The sequence below is a fragment of the Silene latifolia genome, chromosome 6, assembly GCF_048544455.1.
Source record: "Silene latifolia isolate original U9 population chromosome 6, ASM4854445v1, whole genome shotgun sequence".
Lineage (NCBI taxonomy): Eukaryota > Viridiplantae > Streptophyta > Magnoliopsida > Caryophyllales > Caryophyllaceae > Silene > Silene latifolia.
The window spans coordinates 83,289,314-83,311,363 of NC_133531.1; the positions used below are offsets into that span (position 1 = coordinate 83,289,314).

Sequence of the window (22,050 nt, forward strand, 5' to 3'; positions counted from 1 at the left end):
GGCTTCCCAATACGTACCCTCACCCCTTGCTCAGAATCTTTGAATAATGGATGGCCTTATTCAGAGCGTACGAGAGTCATTTTAGGCATAGAATGCCAAAAGGGGGACGAGTCCTTATCTTTAGTACCTATGTCAAACACCGCTTTTTGCCTTGATTGACCTAGGTATAAAGTGGATTTCGAACGGGTTCCAAGCATCCCACAAATGCTTGGTGGCGACTCCGAACATCTCTACATCGTTTCGTGACCCTAACCGAGACGAAACCGACCGATCTAAAACGATCCGGTCGAAAACATTTTTACGCCACCGAGCGTGGCTTTCAAAAGATCGCTGCCATTGTCCACAGATCGGCTGGGCATATACAGGTGGGCCCACGTCCACACTTAGAGAACGCTTGGAAGAGGCGTATTGTATGTAATCATAGATAACAGTTTAAATGAGTTTTATAGAACACCTTGCGTTCTCTTTTCCTAAGAAAAGAGAACGCTTGGGTAAGCTAAAAGTTCTCTACTCTCTTGCTTTTTTTAAAAAAAAAATTGATAAAAATTAATATATTCATTTTTAATAAAATTAAAAACAAAATACCAATACACTTGTTTTACAACCAGAGCCAAAACAACCAACAAATTAACTATTAACTAAGTTCTATTACATAACTTCAGATCAATAACATAGCACTACATGCACACATAATCTCATCTTTAATTCATGTTGCAACTTCACCCGCACATCTTACAGCAACGTCGATTGATCACTTGGAAGAAAGGAGAGATAAAAGGGTAAAATGTTTTCAATGATAACCAGCCACTAATAACAAGAACATCCATACTTAAGAGCAGTGAGTACGATAAAGATATAAGTACACATGGATAGTTCTAAAAGGTATTGTCATTTGTCAAATGTCAATGTGAGCGAAGACGATAAATAATTCCACAATGAGATTTAAGAGAACTAAAAATAAACAAATGATAAATACTAGGAAAACTTGACAAGAAAGATGCCTGGTTGCCACCACGGAGGTTATGCATTGTTTAGACGACTAATGGTGGATGCTACTAAATCATAAGGTACGAACATGTATCTTGAATGGTCATTTTATACTTCCCCTAGAATCACACCTTAGATATTTACAGCATTCATGGATTCCTTCCAGCTGAACTGGAATATTGATAATTTTATCATTCATGCTGCTTTTACAGCCTGATGAGATATTCCTTAGACTATTGTCTACCATTTAGAGTTGTATGAATATTTATGTTGAGCATCACATATTTTATCTCAAGGAATTTATATCTTAATTACGTGGCTAGTTGATGCAAATTCAAGGTTTTAAGCTACGAAATTCAAATTTCTAATAAGATAAGGAAGGTTCGTACTTGTCCTCTCAAGCCACCTGAGAGTCGACAGTTGTCGCTCGCAGCTAGTTTGCCATCCACCGTAGCTCGTCATGCCTCGACGGCGCCACCTGAATTTTAAAAAGAAAGTTGCAATTTATTACCATGTTCATACAAAAGAAAAGATTACAAACGAAAGACAGGTTGGGATTACTAAGGTTGGGAGTGTGATCTATGCTGTGCTACAATTTAAACTAATGAGCACCTGTTTTTTTAATGCTCCTACAGTAAAAGATGTTTAAAGATGGTGAGTGATTGGTTGGGTATGGACATTCCATGTCTGAACACTATTCAGTGGTGCAGGGAACAAAAAGGGAAGTCTCTCATGCAGAAATAGACAATATCAGCAACTGTACTAGCATTAATATATCAGCTGTGGATGGTCAGGAACAAAATCAGGGTTGAAATGTCAATTCTGCAACCTGAACTGGTGGAGAAGCAAGTGTAGCAACAAATTAGAGCACGGGTAGCTAGAAAACTATGGAGTGTGAAGCACAAGGTAGATAGTCAATGATGTATTAGGTTGGGGATACAAATCTGATGTAATGAATTGAGTCGTAGCGTGTATATAGGATGTTTATGTCCTATGCAGCGTAAAAGGATGGTGTTGTATTTCAATTTGATATTAATACAAATGTTTTAACATTTCACCAAAAAAAAAGCAAGTCTAAAGAATTCGATGTAGAGGTTTAATCCACAACACTTCTCACAAAACCTAGTGGCACAAGGGTTATGATTGGGGGAGCTTCTGAGGACGAGAGAGCTTGCTTGCGTTACAAAGTGGAACTTCTTTTGAAACTTTGTTCAGGTTATTAGAGATTAAATATTTTGTATAATATGCAACTAGAAACTCTAGCCTATACCCATTGCAAAGTATTCAGATAACTATTAAGGTATTAATAGGATGTTGAACACCATACACCCGATCTTATAAGAGAATCATTGTTTGGTATAAAAAAAAAGTAAAAACTTACTGGCTCATTAGAGTTTGATACTTGTGCCATCTTTAGTCCCTTCTCTAATCTGTCATACGCAAATTTACAAGTAGAAAATTATAGCAGATTGAATTAAGAGATGTCTGGTAAGAATAAACTAAATTGATCAGAATTCGAAGAAATTTAAGAAATTTTCAGAAGTACATGAATTTTTTAGAGATGTCATGCTGTAACAATAAACTAGACCTTCAAATTTATCCGACCCTTCGCAAGAGGACATATTCAGAAGATGCACAGAATGCAATGCTTACTGTATCCATTACTCGATAATGAAATGCTGATGAAACATACAGTTGTACATAGTACGTAGTGTAGGCACCGTGCACCATACATACAGGTAAAATTATACCCTAAACGTGGTTAACAGTATGTAAACTGATTATTTATTTGTTTATTTGATCGGTATATAAGCTCACTATTATACCCAACAACTAAAATGTTCAAGTAATCACAAGTTTAAGGATAATCAACAATTTTAGAGATAGTTGAGAAATAATAATCAGTAGAGATTCTAAAGGAAATTAGAGTAATTAGAAGATTATAATCTAACTAAAGGAAATCATAGCTGAATAAGAGATGTGATTACCATGAGAAAGAATCAGTATCACAGTTAGCAGTGAAAAACATATACCAAACAGCTTAGTGAAAACCTTCTTCATTTGTTCCACAAGTTCATTCCTCATGCTTAACAACTCCCGATGCAGCAATCACCTGTAAAATATGACATAAATATTCATACATAAACGGTACAATTACGATCAACGAGGTCGTGGTGAGCGTAGGATATAATTCTAGTGAGCAACCCCAATGAGTATCTTACAATTACAGTGAACAGTATGGTGAAAATCGCGAATCACGATAAGTACTTGACCACAATAATTCAAGCTTAGAAAATTAGGGTTTAGAATTGAAGATAAAATCAGAATCAGTCCTATAAAACTATAAGAAAAGTGCGAGGCAGCACGGGTACTTGATAATCTCATATCTAGAGATACAATGAGCATTAATCCCATCAATTAACCTCCAATTACGCACATCGTGAAACGAAAATGTTAATCGAGTAATACAAATGCAACTAAAATGTAAATCAACAAATTCTCAACTAATTCAGCTACAAAAACAGAAATTCGAATCGCGATAATTGAAAAGAAGAAAGTTTATACCCATTGTAGGAGAATAAACAAGGAGATCGATAATTGTTTCTGAAGAAATTGGCATGCGCATGTGTGTTGATGCCATACTTGTTCGATTTGGAGGATTTAACAGTTGTAACAATGCACGGTAGAGATCCGAAGACGAGGTAGTAGAACATCTCCATTGTTGTTCTTCATTGTTCTTCATAAGAGAGAGAGTTGTAGAGAGCGGAGGTGAGAAAAGGGAAATAGGGATAGGTTTAGGAATTAGGAAAACTGTAGAAATTGAAATATTGAATGTGTAAATTATCAAGATCTAGATAATTTTAATATTTAATAAATTAATTAATGACAAGAGAACAGTTAAATTGAATGTGCGTTATCTTTATTTTCTTATAAAACGCCTATGTAAACAAACGTTCTCTATTATAAAAGATAGAGAACAGTTGGGTAGGATGACCATTTTCTTTGTTTCTTGAAAACGCCTATTTAATTTAACCGTTCTTTATTAAGGGGGTGTTTGGTTGGGAGGTTTGGAATGGAATGGAATGGAATGGATTTTAGTCATTCTAGTGTTTGGTTGGGGTATTTTGGAATGGAGTTAGAATCCTGATCATTCCACCCCAACCCCTTGGAATCCCATACCCACCTCCTCCCCATGGATTCAAACTCTATTCCTTCATGTTTATTTTTCTAATGAACCAAACATGTTTTGGAAGGTATGGAATTGGAACCCCATACTCCTATGGTTTCTCATTCCAAACCATTCCATTCCTAAGTAGTGAACCAAACGACCCCTAAGTGTTACGTATTGTGATATTTGTAGTAGTGCGATATACAGTATTAATTTTCTTCCGCTATTGACGTTATATGAAAAATTATGTTAAAACATTAATTTTTAGGTTCTCCTATGCATCCAATTTATTAAAATTAAGGAGGTATACAACCAAAAAGGGGATAACATTACAACCTAAAATATAGAGTGATATAATATGATTCTATTTGTCGTATAATTGATTTTGACAAAAAAAAGCAAGAATTTTTAATTTTATTTTTATTTTAGTGTTGTATAATATACTTTAAAAATAAAAAACCAAATTTTAATATTTATTATGCTCTAATTTGTATTTAATAGTACGACGTCTTTAATTAACTTTTTCTTTTTCTTTATTTTTTAAATAATAAATGGTAATAATGTGGTTTACTAGACTAGATATGTTGATGTGGCAATTAGATGTGTTTAGTTTGTATTTTAATTATTATATATAGATATGAAAAGATGTTAACTATTTAACTTGTAATATTCCACTATATTTTGAATTTGAAGTTATAACTTGGTAACATGCTTAAGAGTAGACCTAGCAAACGGATAAATCGGGTGAGGTTTGAGTCGGGTCAGTTCGGGTCTCTCATTGATTTCTGGTTAATTCGGGTCGGGTCAGGTCATTTCAGGTTTTGGGTCTATTTCGGGTTGGTTGGTCGGGTCTGTTTCGAGTTAATCGGGTAAGGTTATTTTGGGTCGGATCATATTCGGGTCGAGGAATAAAAGAGAAAAAGTCATCTTAAATCCTTTATGTCTAATCAAAGTTATGTTTTATCAGGTTATATTCAAGTTAAGTGATTTCGAATCGAGTTATTTTAGGATTGGGTCAGTTACAGATTAAATTGACCCAAACTTCCGCGTTAAATTTCGAGTTATATTATCCTTTCTACATCTCAAAATTTAACGCGGCCATATCATGATTACTGATATTTTAGTGCAATATTAGTGGGTTGGAAACTTGGTAAATGTTGTGGATAAACTTTGGATGAGCCTATATAATCATGCATTCCAATGCCGACATGGTGAACAAATATAACGTGCTGCAACTGTGATCATTGAGAATACCAAGAAGCCACCCATCACCCATTATCGAGTGCCAACGCGCATGCATAAACAAAGTCAAAACTTATAAAAAAGCACGTGAACTTCATGCTACATACACATTTTCCCACCATTTTTTTAATCAATGGCTTTCATGATGAAAAAAAATATATCCGTTTGAAGAATAAATGATAACACGTGAGACAAACCTTTTTCTAATTTCAATACATTGAGTTTTTGTTGTATGTGTATTACCTTATTGGTGTTAATCATTAAGACGAATATGCATATCTAAATGAAATTTTTTTTGTTTTTTTTTAAATTAATAATTTGTCACCACAACCTTGGCTATATAACCTCTTTCAATTCCTCCTTTCTCCTCAAACATTTAAACATCTATCAATAGTACAACATGAGGTCTCTAGTTACTCTAGTCTTGCTCACTTTATTTTCATTTTCTTCCAACACTTGTTTTTCCGAAGCTGCTTCAGCCTCGCCAAAACAACTTATTTTACCGATACGCCAAGATGCAGGTACTAGACTCCTAGTAGCAGACATCTATGGGCGTACTCCACTCGTCTCAAACGGCTTTATCGTCGACCTCACTGCGGAACACTTATGGGCAAATTGCGAGACCAATTACCAATCCTCAACATTTAGTCAGCCCAAGTGTGGTTCGCCCCAATGTATAACCGCCAACACAAGCTATTGTTTCAATTTTTGTAGCAAATTCACTAGACCATTTTGCCATAACAATACTTGTGGACGTTATTTGGAAAATCCAGCAAGTCACCAAACCACCATTGGTGAGGTGTCTCAAGATATCATCTCTTTCCGGTCCACTGACGGATCCAAACCCGGTCCAGCCGTCCAAATCCCCAACTTCCTCTTCACTTGTGCGCCATCGGCCTTAGTCGATATAGGCCTACCCAAGGGCGTACAAGGTGTAGCTGGACTAGCCCAAGGGTCAATTGCTTTACACAACCAGCTCGCGTCTAGAGTCGGGTTCAAGCCTATTTTCACATTATGCATTCCATCCACCTCAACAGGTAATGGACTGATCTTTTTCGGGTCGAATGGACCCTACATTTTCTCAGGCGTTGATGCATCTAAAAACTTGGTATACACACCAATAATCATAGACCCATTTCGTCAGTACTATATTCATGTCAAGTCCATTAGCGTCGACCGAAAACCCGTCCCAATTAACAAATCATTGCTCTCAGTGAGTAACATTGGTACCGGAGGTGGGACAACAATAAACACATTACTCCCTTACACTATCCTAGAAGGGTCAATCTACAAGGCCTTACTCACTTCATTTGCAAAGCAGCTCCCCAATATTCATCCCGTAAAGCCAATAGCACCATTTGGGCTATGCTACGAATCGAAAAGCTTTGCACCATCGCCATTGTGGCCGGTGGTGCCTAGCATCGATTTTGAGCTCGAGGGGAAGGGGAAAGTGTGGTCAATACTAGGGGTGAACTCAATGGTGGAAGCCAAGCCGGGGGTGTTATGTTTGGCGTTTGTGAATGGTGGGAATGAGTATAGAGCTGCAGTGAATGTAGGAAGTCACCAAATGAAGGATGTTATAATGGAATTTGATTTGAGTCAATCAAGGTTGGGTATTGGGTACCCACTTGGTGGATACCGTACAGGTTGTCACTACTTCAACTTCAACAATGCTGCTTGATTTTACGAGTAACACGAGGGATTTGCAACCGATAATGTATAGGTTGCTTATGTTATTTTTGAAACTATTTGTAATGATCGTCACAATTTTCCGTTGTAACAACGCCTATTTCTTGCATTTATAATTTTCCTTGGAATAAACAAATTCGTTTTCCTAATACTTTGGGGAACTTTGAACCTGTGATATATATTGTTCACATTATTATTGTCGAGTTGCTATAAGAGGGCTAACACGACGCTAGAATAGAATAGCAATATAGCCAATTTTGTAGCGTGTATTTGGCCTACCTTTTCAAAGTATTTTAAAATTTTAAAACCACTTTCTAGCTAAATAAAAGTTAAAAATAAATTCTCGGAAGCTCAAAAACATCTTTTTGGCCATAAATATAGAAACACCAAATTAGTGTTTCTAACTTCTGAAAACTACTTTTAAAAAAGGATTTTTTCCATCTGTGCACCTGAAATTTTAACTTCTCCTAACTGTACACTTGCATATGGCATGATACGAATTGCACCCCTAAACTTAATTAGTTGTTCCCAACTGTGACTAAGGTCATGTTCTTTTGGACTAAAATTGTCTGAACTTAACTGAATTGAACTTAACTTAACTTAATGGAGCTGAACTGAACTTAATATAGCTGAACTGAACTTAATATAGCTGAACTGAACTGAAATGAACTGATCTGATCTGATCTGATCTGAACTGAACTGAATTTTTTGTGTCTCAGGATGTCAGGGCGCGCGCGGCTGCTTTTATTTTTACTAGACTTAGCTTTACTATAGCTAGGGGAGTGGGAGCCCAGATTGTATCTCGGCTGCCCACTAATTTCTTGTAGAAATTTGTTTGATCTTAATAAAAGTTCCTGTTTTTATATAAATAATAATAATAATAATAATAATAATAATGGGGACCACGCTGTTTCTAGTATTCACGGTATCTAGGGCTTGTCCTGCTTGCTCTCGGGTTTTGCTGATGATGTTTATGAGGACCACGCTTTTTTTTGTACTGGTACTGTGGGTGTTAAGCATCGGCATAACCTCGTTCGTGACACCTTTTTCGACATCTGCTATAGTTCTGGTATTTCTACGGGTAAGGAGGTTGATATCGGTTTGGTTGACATACATGGTGTGTAGATACCCGTATCCGTCGATATTGAAATTTATAGAAAACCCGACAAACACCCGATGATGATAGGACGACATATATTCACTAGTTGGCATTGTCATTATTTGGAGTTCGTTTTACGAAGTAGAATGGAAGTCGTCGATGAAGCGTTTTATTAATGATATTTAATTTAAACGTTTTAATTCTTCATTTAATTTAAATGATGTTTAAATTAAGTTTTAATTCATTTGATTTATTTAAATTGAATTTATTTTCTCAAGTTTATTTTATTGAAAATAAAATAAATATTTGATTTGAAAAATCATTTTATGAGTGTATTTGATTTGAAAAATCATTTATTTTAATGTGTTATTTGATTTGAAAAATCGACTTCGAAAGTTGAAAACTCGTTTTAATCACACGGTTTGTGAGCGCGTTTTATGCTTGAATTGGGCTCGATTTCCGACGCACTTTCGACCCAATCTCTTCCCCTCATAGCCTGGTGTTCGAACCTCCATAAACCCAGCCAAGTCCTCTCCTTAACCTAGCCCTAAACCACGACCAAAACGGCCCAAACACCACCCGCGCTGCTCTGTTTTGGACAGCACCAAACCCGACTTTCCAAGCCCCAAACCCACTCCAAAATATTAGAAAACCCGTACCCATCAACACCCTACCATACCCTAGTATCCCTAACATATTCCCATGCCTTGCCCACCAAGAAAAACCCTCATACAAACCCTAACAAACCCCCAAAAAGCTGCTGGACAGCAGCTATGCAAAACAGAATCATTCCCGTCTCCCTATAAATACCCCCTTCGAAGGCATTCGAAATCCCTGGACCAACACCGTAACTTTGCTCGTCTAGGCTCTCCACACATACTAACATCACCCACCAGCAGTAACAAGCCCGACCAAAACCCTAATTGCCTCTCAAAACCCTGGACAAAACCGACATACAAAACTGAGAATCAGTTTGTGTGTCCTCCTTGGAACCCTTCGTTCAACCCTTAAACCTCCATCAAAACTCGAGTTTCTTGCTCCTAATTAACCATATAACATCCAACTACATATTAGACAAAGATTCACGAGCCAAATTGACCTGGAGAGCACACGAATCCCCTCGAAAAACAGAGTGTTATACACTCTGTTTTTGCAGCTTTTCTTGTCTGTCCAGTTCTGTTTGTGCTCGTTTTTCGTGCCCGATACCTCAGAACGAGCGTGGTTTATTTTAATATCTCTGTTATACTCTCTTTCTAGTTTTCAAAACATCTTTCAAATCTAATTTTCATTGATAAACGAGTGAGAAATTGTAGTTTGAAAGTTGCTGTCCAGGTGTACAAAAAAACGTGTTGTTGCTTTGTTGCTTCGTCGACGACGGCCCCTCGAGATAAAATCTACGATCGATTACGACCCAAGATGGTATCAACGATATATGTAAGTTGAGGGTGCATAAAAATCTCTCCTTTCTCCCTTTTAATTCCGTCTTTTAATTATGTTTATTACATCGTATTATTATCGTATAAATTGTTAATTATGAAATAATTAGTATAGATACGAGTATGAGTTAAAGTGCTAATTTGAATACCCGCGTTGACTTGAGTTGGGGAAAGAAAGCCGCTAGATTGGTCGGTCGTTTCCCCTTCTCATTTACATATCCTCGTATTCGGATTCGGACAAAACTAAATCAACTGATTTGTGTTAATAAACGAAGTTTATTATATCTTGTTGTTGTCGAATGAAGGAGAACGGGATTAGTATTGTGGATGTGCCGATGAATGGCCTTTGTGTGTGTTGGATTTGTCTTCTGTTAGGATAAGAATTATTCTATGTTTATCGCTTGACGAATTTAACATGTTTAATTGATTTAACCGATTTAATATTGTTTAAATTAGATTGATTTGAGCATGATGATTGAATTTATGAATTACACTTGTCTTAATTTGTTAAATTTTATGTCTTTGATTATTAAAGCATGTTAATTTGATTATCTTAGCATGTTTTATTTAATTAATTCACATGTTTGTTGATTCTTAACATGTTTGGACCGTATGTGTATCAAGTGTGTGTCGTGCGTTGTTGCTTGTTTGTTTGTTTGGGTTTGTTGCAATTGTTTTGTAATCTAATCACTAACGTTTGCTATTCTATCTTATGCTAAGAGTAAGCTATCTCTTTCCCTTATCTCTTTGTTTGTTTTCTTGCTAGAATAGCTAAATGAACTTCATATGCTAAAACAACTTTGACAAAGTTAGTTTAATTCATCCATTAAATAACATAGAAATTGTTGTCACATGTTAGGGTTTTTAAAAGATGTTTGCATATCATATATCGTAGTAGCTACGGCCTTGTTTGAAATCCTATACTTGACTTAGTAGAGGCCGTTATTGATGGGCGGGGTTAGGTGTCCTTATGGGCTTCCTAACACGTACCCTCACCCCTTACTCAAAATCTATGGTTTGTGGATCCGTCTAAATACCATTGAATTACGAGAGTCATTCAAATCGAGTGATATAGGGTACAAGTCTTTATCTTTAATCACTCGTAGTCGATTGGCTTTATGCTTTTCGATGAAAGGTGTAAAGTTGACTTGAACGGTTCCAAGTTCCCATAAAACTTGGTGGTGACTCGAATTTGTCTTAATTCGATTCGAAAGAACCTCGAGTCAATAATGCCCCTGTAGATCCCGCGGACGCAGCTCCCGCGGGCGTTGTCCACATGGTGGCTCTCTTCGTCCAACGGATTTGCTGCTTTATTCCTGGGACAGAGGGCGTGATGTGTATGTCGATTTGACAGGGTCTTCCCCCTTGACTCATACTGGGATGACCGATTTTGTGCCCGGGCGGGTTGTCGCTGATGCTGCTCAGCGTAAGTGTGCTAAGTATGGGGATTTATGCGCGGCAGCTGGTTATGGTTTCCTTCCCTTCTTTTTCTCTTCGCTTGGAGACCTGGGTTCAGATGTTGTTGCCTTGCTCAAGCGGATCCAGAAATTCTCGGTATTTCAGGATGCGGGGGCTCGGGTGACCGCTTATATTTTTACTAGATTTAGCTTTGTTGTTTCTAAGGGGGTAGGGGCCCAGATTGTCTTTCGGCTCCCCACCAATTTCATGTAAACTTTTGTTTTTCTATCTATGAAAGCTGCGCGCATCCCTTAACAACAACAACAACAACAACAACAACAACAACAACAACAACAACAACAACAACAACAACAACAACAACAACAACAACAACAACAACAACAACAACAACAACAACAACAACAACAACAACAACAACAACAACAACAACAACAACAACAACAACAACAACAACAACAACAACAACAACAACAACAACAACAACAACAACAACAACAACAACAACAACAACAACAACAACAACAACAACAACAACAACAACAACAACAACAACAACAACAACAACAACAACAACAACAACAACAACAACAACAACAACAACAACAACAACAACAACAACAACAACAACAACAACAACAACAACAACAACAACAACAACAGTAATATAATAAATATTAAAAATAAATTTTAATATAATAATAAAAATAGTAAATAAATTAATATAATAATAATGATTTCAATAAGAATATAAAATAAGAATAATAATAATAATATTAATGTTGAAGTAAACTAATTTGATCCGAATCGAATCAATTGAATCGATTCAAATCGAATCGAATCGAATCGAATAGAGTGAATCAATTGAATCGAACTTAATAGAGCTGAACTGAATTGAACTTATTAGAACTGAAATTAAGTTAAAAAAAACAGGACCTAAACTACCCAAAACCGTCAAATAGAGGTGTTATGTGCCAACATCACATGAGTGGGTTGCCAAAATGGCCTTTTCCTTTTCTCTTTTATTTCATCTAAACTTTCCCCCCCATCTTTTTCATTGTTTTCTTTTCATAACCTCCTTTATATAATTCATTCTTACCTCCATCTTTATTTCATTAACCACTCCAATATTCTTCACCCTTCATTTGTTTCTTTTATTTTCCATGTTGAAGAATATTGGAGTGATCAATGAAATAAAGATGAAGGGAATAATGGATTATATAATGGAAGTTATGGAGGGAAAACAATGAAAAAATGGGGGAAAGTTTAGATGAAATAAAAGAGAAAAGGAAAAAGCCATCTTGACAACCGACTCATGCCATGTTGGCACTAAACACCTCTATTGGATGGTTTTGGGTAGTTTAGTTACGGTTAGGAACAACTAACTAAGCTTAGGGGTGCAGTTAGTATTATGCCACACGTAGGGGTACAGTTAGGAAAAGTGAAAACTTCAGAATCACAAATGAAAAAAAAACCTTTTAAAAAATTAAGCTTAAGAAATAGAAACTCATTTTTAACAAATACTCCCTCCTAGTCGCTCATTTCTTCCCTCTTTCCTTTTCGTAGCTAGTCGGGTTTTCTCCCCCTTTCCATTTTTAGTAAGTTTTTTTAGTTGTGAAATTACCATGTTGTCCTTGTTTATTTTTTCATTTTACAAAAAATGCCATTTATTAGTGGACCATATTAGACTTAACCCAACCCAATTAAACCCAACTAAACTAATCAACCCAGCCTAAATCCCCTATTAGCCTAATCTCTCCCACCATTTTATACACCAAATCCCACAATATCAAAACCCTAGCAGCCTCCGGTTCATCTCCTTTCTCTCAATCTTCATCTCCCTCAACCCCAACCCAGAACCCTAGAATCGTCTCTTTGATTCATGCATCCCTCTTCCTCTCATCTTTCTCTAATCCTCCCATCGTGTCTCTCTCATCCATTTCTCATAATCTGAGACACAGATCTTCATTTGCAATCTCTCATCTCTCTCTCATCTCATTCTCATCAATCTTTCACCATCTTACAACACATATCACCATGTCGCATCTTCAAATTCACAATGAATCTATCAGACTTGACTCCCTATCTCCATATTTGAGTTATCTTTTCTTTGATTTGGAATATGGTCCTTATTTATTCAATATGTTAGATGTTGTTGTTGATGAAGATGGACATAGAGAGATGGGTATTGTAGATGTTGAGGATAAGTCAATGAAGATTGTTCCTAATTCATATGATGACTATTTAGAGTCATACGATGAGTTTTCTGAGTTGGTCCTTCCTGAATCTGAAGTTGTTCCTCGGTCTAATGATGTCAATGTTGTTCCTGAGACATCCTTGGATTTTAAAGTCATTGTTGTTCCTGAGAAATGCATGCATTCTGAAGAGCAAGTTGTTTACCATACTTGCTTGACTGAGCAAGATGCTTATAATATCTGGTTTAAGAAAGATGTTGAGGAGAGGACTAGGAGAAAATTGGCTAGGTATGAGACAGCTGAGTTTAAAAGATGGTTTCTGGAGGAGAGGTACAAATATTGTCCTGCCTTTAAGGTGCTCTTGGAATAATGAAGGAGGTTGATTTCTTATAACCCTATTTTTTTCAAATCTTCTGTTGTTTTCATTGGTTGCCTTAGTGTATATGGACTAGTGGTGATATTTATATTCATTTTGGCTTTACATCCTTCTAATAATGTCCACTGATCATTTGTTGAGGGCATATTGTGACCATGGGTCACTTAGTGCATGCATTAAGCCACCACAAGTCATTGTGAAGAGGCTATGCATGCATTAGATACCCTGGCATCTTGTACTCATTAATGTTATTGTGTTTTTAAAGTTGTACGCCAAGTTCATTGCAGTTATTTGATGATGTTCATAAAGTTTGCAACCCAGATTACATTTAATCAATGTGCAAAGTTCATAATTAAAGCATAAAATCAGATACTCAAAACATGCTTGTCTTCTGATATTCAAAATATGATTGTCTTCTGATGCTTGTCGTCTGATATTCAAAATATGCTTGTCTTCTAATATTCAAAATGTGCTTCATTGATCTTCAAAATATGCTGAAATGTCTTGTTTTCCTTCTGATGTTCAAAATGTCTTGCTTTTCTGCCTGATTCACTTACTGCACCTGTTCTTCTGTGAGGTCAATAAAGAATGCACATGTTGGTTCATTAGTGCACCCAACTGGTTCAGTAATGCTGCCAATAGGCTCGTTTATATCATTAACAACTGCATTAACAATACAATTAACATGTGCATTTACTGCATCAACTAAATCACTTATGCTAGAAGAATCTCCTACAATGTTCATGCATGCTATACGTACACTCATTTACCAGATGAATGTCAGCAGTTAAATACTGAGGCAACATGCCTGCAGCAACTAGTTTGGTCGTGTGCATGTGTGGCAATGGTTAATCATTTCCTTCTCTCCTTTTCATGACCTCCAACATGCATGCATGTAGTGTTATGAATACATAATCCAGTTTGATGATCTCTAGCTTTTCAAATGCCTTATTAACTTCAATAACAAGTTTATCTAACTTGTAACAATTTGTTCTTTGCTGAAGTGATTGAATTGCTCTGAAAACCCCCAAATCCAAGACATTAAAGTCTGGTGAATTTGGTGGTTGACAACTTAACTCAATATTCCACCCCTCCTAGTTTGTTGCTGTAATGAACTCTGGATCTGAGTTCTTCATGTATGGACGTGAATTATCTTGTTGTATGATAATGTGCTTGCTTTCATTTTAAGGCCATTTTGCCTTAATTGATGGAACTACAACTTTTATTATCATATCCTTAATCACTTGTTTGTTAACAGATTCTATGCACTTAGTTTCCAATGTGCCTGCAACTTTGTTTCTTGAATTTCTTTTTGCTGGTACTTCGACAATGAATGGCCATATGCCTATCTTACCATAAAAAAGAACTTCACCATTTGGACCATACTTTGGTCTAGCAACATTACACATAAACATTATTTTTCCTATAATTTTTTTTGATTGAATACTTCTATAAGGTTTTTTTTCTCCTTTACATAAGTAGAACCTTCTACTTAGTCTGGTTAAATAAAACCATTTTTCATCCATATGGATAACATTACTTTGATCATTGAATTGCACTTGTTTACATACCTCATCATAGTGTAGTTGTGCAAGAGAGAAAAGCAACCTATCCAGTTTTTTTTTTGTCATTCAACTGTGGCTTGATTGCATTTGTGTGAGACATTATTGTCTTATCTGCTACCCACCTTTTAATAGCTGATTGACTTACCCCCTAAAGCTTCTACAGTACTATGTTGAGTGGTCCTTTTTGTCAATGGAATACTGTTGAACTTCTCAACATCAAATACATTCCTTAGATGACATTTCTTACCTTTGAGTTTGCTGTTTACATTCACTGCTTGCCCTGCTTCTATTGCTTCTTTGCTAAATTCCAAATATCTGTGATTGTCTTCCTGCACACACCGAACTGCTTTGCCACCTCTAATATTACACCCCTCTTGAGTTCGACTGTTTAACAAGATTTAATGTGGTAGGAAAGTTATTTTTAGCGCTTTCTTCATGAATGATGTGTTTGGCTGTCACTATTCTATTTATAGCTGACATGAACTTTGGACAAAGTTTAAATTCATAAACTCTCAATTTGGGCGCAAATCTTGAAACATTTTCATTTTGGCTCCTTATTTGAATTTTGGTGCCAAATTTTAAGCAATGTAACTTGAGTGTCCTTTAATTTGACACTTGCTTAATGATGTGCTCACTGATACTGGACGTCCAACATGAAGGTTGCAGGCTGCCTTGAATGATTCTTCTAAAGTCCAAATCTAAGCCCATTTTGTTTTTTTGTTTTTTTTTGTTTTCCAGCATTGTAATTTTAATAGCTTTAAGGAAAAACAGAAATTGTAATTTTGTTAGATTTGACAGACATTTCTAGTTTGTAACTTTAAGTAATGTTGTTTAGGTTTAGTAGAATTTGTAATTTAGTTAGTACTAATGATGTGTTGTAATTTTCCACATAAGTAGAGGGAACTTCAAACACTAATTGTATGCTTAATATTTTGGAGGGAAATGTTAAGTTTATCTGAGATAATTAACCATCTATAATCATCCTTCCCTCTCTCCAATCCCTTTGGTCCACCATGTACTATATTAATTCTTTACTCATTTTCTTAATTTTTGTGCAAAAGATTAAAGGGAAGAATTAAGTGACTAGGAGGGAGTAGATGTTTCTTGTTTACCAAAAAAAACAAAAAACAAATAGATGTTTCATTAAGTCAACCTTACATCATTATTTTAGCATTTCTCCATATTTCCAATGGAGCTAAATACTCATTACTCTTTGGTTCTGGATTATGATGGAGTAAAGCAAAATGGCTTGCTAAAGTGGATGCGCTTCTTTTTCTCATTAAGTAGAAGTCCCTCGATGCAGTTCTCAACGTAGTTTTCATATTGGGTCATTCAGAAACAGACTCTTTCTATTTCTAACACAAGGGTAAGGCTGCGTACATCCGACCCCCCTTACCCCGCAATTTGCGGGAGCCATTGAGGCACTGGGGTAATGTTGTTGTTGTTGTTGTTGGAGAACACTTATGAACCACCGTAGGAAGATTACAAATTTATACAAATGCTTATTTTCGAGTATTGAATTATGAATTATTTTTTTCCTAAAAAACAGTCATTTTATAACGTATATATGTGTTAAAATAATTTGAATAACAATATGTTTCTTGTCCGTTGTATGCTACTAATGTGGAAAGTTTACCCACCTATGCCACGTACATTACATGTCTACACAATCTTATTGACCCGGCCCAAAAAGGTTGACCCGAGACTCAAAATTGACCCGAACTACAACTCTCAACTTTGACACAAAACCCGACCCGACTCAACCCGAACATGACCCGAACTTTGGTGACCTGGTACAGACCCGACCCGAAATGACCCGATTCAAAACCACCTGACCCGAAAACGACCCGAGAAAACACAACTCTAATTAAATAAAAAAACCAAAAATGACTAATTTAAAAGTACACTTAATATTGTTAATGTTAAAAATAAAGAATCAATTAGCAAAACCGAATCCAAAATAGGTAATAATGGTAAACGTACTTTTTTCTATCTTAATCGTTGACCCAAAAATGACCCGAACACGAAATAACCCGACTCTCCTTGACCCGGAAATAAGCCGACCAACATACCCGAAAACACCCGAAACGACCCGAAATAACTCGATAATATGAGAGACTCGAACTGACCCGACCCGAATTGGGCAGGCCCGAACCCGGGGCCCGTTAACCCGTTTGGCCAAGTCTATCTATCATTAAGAAAAATCCACCTTGCATTAAGAAACATTCATGTCACTTCTGGAAAAAAAATTGCAACAACAACAAACAGCCCCTCACCAGGTTTTGGACCATCGTCAAATTTGATGTCTAAAGCCTCCTCCTTGGCTTAAGTCATGAAAGCAACGACTAATATGGACATTTTGGAGAATACTGAACAACTTTATCTAGGATTATTAATCTTAAAAACGAATGACTCAAAAAAGAGCTTAAGAGCACTTCTCAGCTATCCGGATTAGCACGGTTTTAGGAGCAAGTACAATGTCGTTTTCAACCTTCCTCTTTTGATCAAGCAAGCTCTAGGGGATTCTTGTGGAGCCTCTTGGGAGACTTGCTACATCAGTTGGGGCTAGAAAATGTAGCACAAGAAATCAACTTGATGTGACTCATATTTGAGCATATTTAGTCCCCGAATTAACCTCGTTCCCATGCTTTATAGCACATAATTGGATCATTTACTATTTTTAGGTTCCCATTTTGCATATTCTTTGAGGTTTTGTCTCCTTGCTAGGAAAGGATTGTTAACCTTGCATTTATGAGGCGAAATGGAGCTAAATGGATCGCACCTAATGACCAAGCATCAAAGAGAAGACCAACACTAGAGGCCTAAGTAGATAATAAAATGAAATGGGCAATGATTAAAGGATCCTTGCATCCCCAACACGATCCTTGCGGATTGTTAGGGAGCTAAATAAGAGAAGCAATCTGTCCAGGAAACCGAGCGGATCGAGCACGATCCAAGCGTGCCACACTGCAAGGATCCGAGCGGCTTGTTCCCAGGACGAGCGGCTTGAAGTGCCAGGACCCGAGCGTCTCCACCAAGATCCGAGCGGATCACAAGTCAGAGTAGTCCGTGCCACAACACGGGACGAGCGGATCATGGCGGGACTAGCGAGAAGGATCCGCTCATTTCCCTCGGGAGTAGCATTTCCTCAATTTTTCTTAGGGTCTTAATAATCATTTAAGCCCTTAGTAACCCTAATCCTTTTACTTAATCTTTAGTATAAATACCCCATTATACTACCTAGATTAGAACCATCTCTTAATCAACTCTTATGCTCTCTTAATCAATTCTTAATCATCTTAATTTAGTTGTAATACAATTTCTCAATATTAATCACATCTTAATATTTTCTTAATTTCTCTATTGTTCTTCCTTTCTTATGGGTAATTAGAAGATTATATGGGTTTATTTGGAGGATTGACAACCTTCCATCAATCATCAATTACTTCTATTATTCTTTGCTTTATTATTTGGAATCATCTTCATAGGTATAATTTGTCTTTACCCTTGTTTAATTATTGTTAATTACTTTCATTTATTCATCATGTTTTGCTTTGTTAGTATGATTGACAACCTTATTAACATGTTGAACTTGTTAATGAGTGAGTAGTCCTTTAGCTAGGGTTAATGGGGAATTAGGGGAAACAAACATGGGGATTGATTCATGCTTAATCTAATATGTTTTCATAATTAATTTGCTTGCTTGTTGTGATTTCAACTTATGCACATGTTATGTGTTCCGGGTGTAATTCCAGAGCAAGTATCGTTACCACCCGTGGCTTGTAGAGTAATGTCTTTGGTTGGATTCTTCTTGTCCTTATCGTTCCTCTCGGCCTCTCCTGCAACAATGAACGAACTGAGGGCTTGGCTTTGTGCCAAGCGTACTCACTCCGACGCTCAAGTCAGTAAACTCAAAGGATCAAGTTGTGTTGCTTGGCTAGGTATGTATTGTAGATAGATGAGGGAGATATTACCAGATGAATAGTGTATTTAGGTTAAGTTGTGGGATCCTTTCCTCAATGAAGGTTGAGGAGTATATATAGGCTTTCACCTTTTGTCACGTAGTGACCAAGTGGCCAAGTGGCTGATCAGGTGGAAAGACCGTTCTACCCTCAGCCGATGGACCTACGGCAGGCCGGCCGAGGGTCTTGGATGTGAGTACGCGGATATGTGCCCCGGCTGGCGGGTTGCCATGCCGATACCCTGGCTAGCAGGCCGATGGGCTGCATCGGCTAGGCGGTCTAAGTCGTTGACTTGCTGTGGATATCTTTGACCTCGTTCAATATGTTGACTTGGTCAGCGGTGCAGAATATGCCCCATCAATTTGCCCCCAGCGTAGTCTATGCCGTGGTATAGGCTCCGATGTATACTGAGCGTATATTCTGCGGAGTAAGTTTCGAAAATCTCTCTGTACCGGCGTCTTCTTGTGTACCGGCGTGGCTCTTGCTAGGCCGTACCATATACCATATCCCCCCTCCGCATGGATGCGTGAAGGGTATCCGATGTGGAAAAGAATCAAGACGCTGGCCGAGATCAGGGCTGAGGGTGCCGGTTGACTTTGATATGCCCCCGGCCGGTGCTCCCTGGCTTGGTTGATCGGTGGCCGGCGGAGACTAGGTACCTACATATTTGTTTGCGGGAGATGAACAGTCGAAGAGATGTGGATAGGCGTGTTGAAGACGTTTGGTCACTGTTGCATTGATTGACATTCAACTGTTGCGACGATTGACATTCCGCGGTTGCATGCTTGACACGTGTGTGTTCGCTGATTGGTTGACGCTTCATGGGTTTGTGCCTCGATTGGTCCTTCTTCATGGGCTTTTCTCTATAAATAGGGTAGTTATTCCGTGATTTTGGCCTCCATTTTATTTTCGAAAATTTTTCTCTAAGATCTTCATTTCTCCAAACTTTCAAGGGTTTTCTTCTTCTTAATCTTCGGAGTATTTGATCCGGCGTGTGTTTTTCTTTAAGGTAAACAAGCAAACTTTTTATTTTTTTTTTTCTTGCTAGTAATTTGTTGTGAATCATGTCGTCTGCTGATGCTGGACCCAGTGAACCTGCGTCGGGGGGCCCTAAGTCCCCTTCTCCTGAAGTTGATCCTCAAATTCCGGGAGGAATGGGAGGATTCGACTCTTTTGGTGATCTTGGTGATGATTTTGGTAATGATGCGGAAACGTCTCGTCTTAGCGAGGGGAGACGATGACGTCATGGATCACGGCTATGTCCGTAAGATCCACCTTGACCGTACTTGGTCCCGTGAGCTTGCCGTTGTTCGGCGGGAAACTTCTCGAGGGTCATTTTTTCTTTGGTAGGGGATACGAAATTGTCATCCCCGAGGAGGGTCGAGCCGTTTTTGCCCCTCCGTCGGGTCATCTTGGCGTATACCTGCGGCATTTGGAGTACGGGCTCCGGTTTCCGCTGAACGGGTATGTTATGGCCATAATTAGAGCCATGAACGTTGCTGTTGCCCAACTGCACCCGCTGGCCATGAGGACCATAATTGGTTTTGTCTGGCTTTGTCTTTTTAAGGGAGAAACTCCGACGGTGAATTTATTCCGCCGACTCCATCATCTCAAACCGTCACTCTCTGGCCGTGTTGGGTGGTACAGTGTGCAAACGGAGCAGGGTTATGTCTCTGCTGACAAACCTTCTTCTTGCAAGGACTGGCAAGGTCGGTGGGTGTATGTTAAAGTGCCGAATGACTATCCGCTGCCTCGTTCCTTCCAGCACCAGGTTAACTTGCGGTGTGAGACTAGGGCGGAGCATGACAGATGGGTCACTCGAAAGCATCTTAAAATGGATGCTAGCAGGGTTCCTCTTACGGAGGATGAGAGGCTGGCAACGAGGCTCTTTGAGGTGGACAAGCGTGGGATGCCGAAAAGATGGATTCCCCCGACGCAGATCATTCTTCAGGATGAGCCGCTTTGCTATGTCGGCCTCATACCGGCCCTAGCACGGGGTGAGTGGGGTCGGTGTGAGGCCCTCCACCGTTCTCAATGTTTCTTTATTTTCGAATTTTGATTCATTTCTTCTACTTGACTCTTGCTTTGTTTCTTTCGTAGACCACTTTGGACCGGACCTTTCTGAGGATCTTCTTCGGAGAATGGGGCTGCACAAAGATAAAACCGTTGCTGACTTGCATCCCAAGGCTGCAGCCCATGACCGCAGGATGTCGCCGAACGATCTCATGGAAGCAATGGGTGAAGGTCTTGAGCAAAGAGGAGGCGCAGGCGAGGGTTGTTAGCGGCGTGGTGCGTCGGACGCGGAGAACAAGGCCCTTGGTGGCAACGGGGTCGACACCGGCTTCAACTCCCATACCCTCCCCTAAGAAGGTGGAGATTGTTGAGATTCCCGATGAGGGGGGTTCTGACGCAGAGGGATCTCCCCTTATCCGTAAGAGGAAGGGGACGGCTTCTACCGCTGGCAAGGAAGTGCCTTCTCCGGTCAAGAAGGCCAAACATGGTACCTATCTAGCTCGTGGCTTAAATTCAGCCGTGCCACTAGGTATTTCTGATGGGTCGACACGACATCGATGTTTTAACCGATTTCTGCGCAGATCGGCCCGCGATCGGCTATTGCTCACGTTGGGCGGCAAAGGCGGTGGGGTCCTCTCGCACGGGTTGGTGGTCGGGCACCACCGTCAACCCTTCATCCCGAAGGCTTTCGTCTCCCAGCCGCAGCTAGTGGCCAGATTGCCACCACCGTCCCTTCATCCCAGAAGGCTTCCGTCTCCGAGCTTATAGAGGAGGGTACGAAGCTTATTAGGGAGCTGGCGAGGTGGAACGTGGCTACCGCTGCTCGTCTCAGGGAGCAAGAGAAGGCCGTGGCGCGGGCTGTTCATGAGCGTAATGCCACTAAGCAGGTGGCTGCATCGGC

The 22,050-nt window shown here is 38.6% G+C and overlaps 1 protein-coding gene and 1 long non-coding RNA gene across 2 annotated transcripts; one reads left to right on the forward strand and one right to left on the reverse strand.

The window, feature by feature from the left end:
- Positions 1-540: 540 nt before the first annotated feature.
- Positions 541-3,902, reverse strand: LOC141658827 (uncharacterized). Its single transcript, XR_012549460.1, has 4 exons — positions 3,553-3,902; positions 2,976-3,100; positions 2,369-2,417; positions 541-1,465 (listed from the first exon to the last, which is right to left on the reverse strand). It is a non-coding gene; the product is annotated as an uncharacterized LOC141658827 (long non-coding RNA).
- A 1,896-nt stretch (positions 3,903-5,798) lies between these two features.
- LOC141588301 (gamma conglutin 1-like) lies at positions 5,799-7,079 on the forward strand. Its single transcript, XM_074409749.1, has one exon. It carries the CDS (start codon positions 5,799-5,801, stop codon positions 7,077-7,079), a length of 1,281 nt encoding a protein of 426 aa, XP_074265850.1.
- The last annotated feature ends 14,971 nt before the right edge of the window (positions 7,080-22,050 follow it).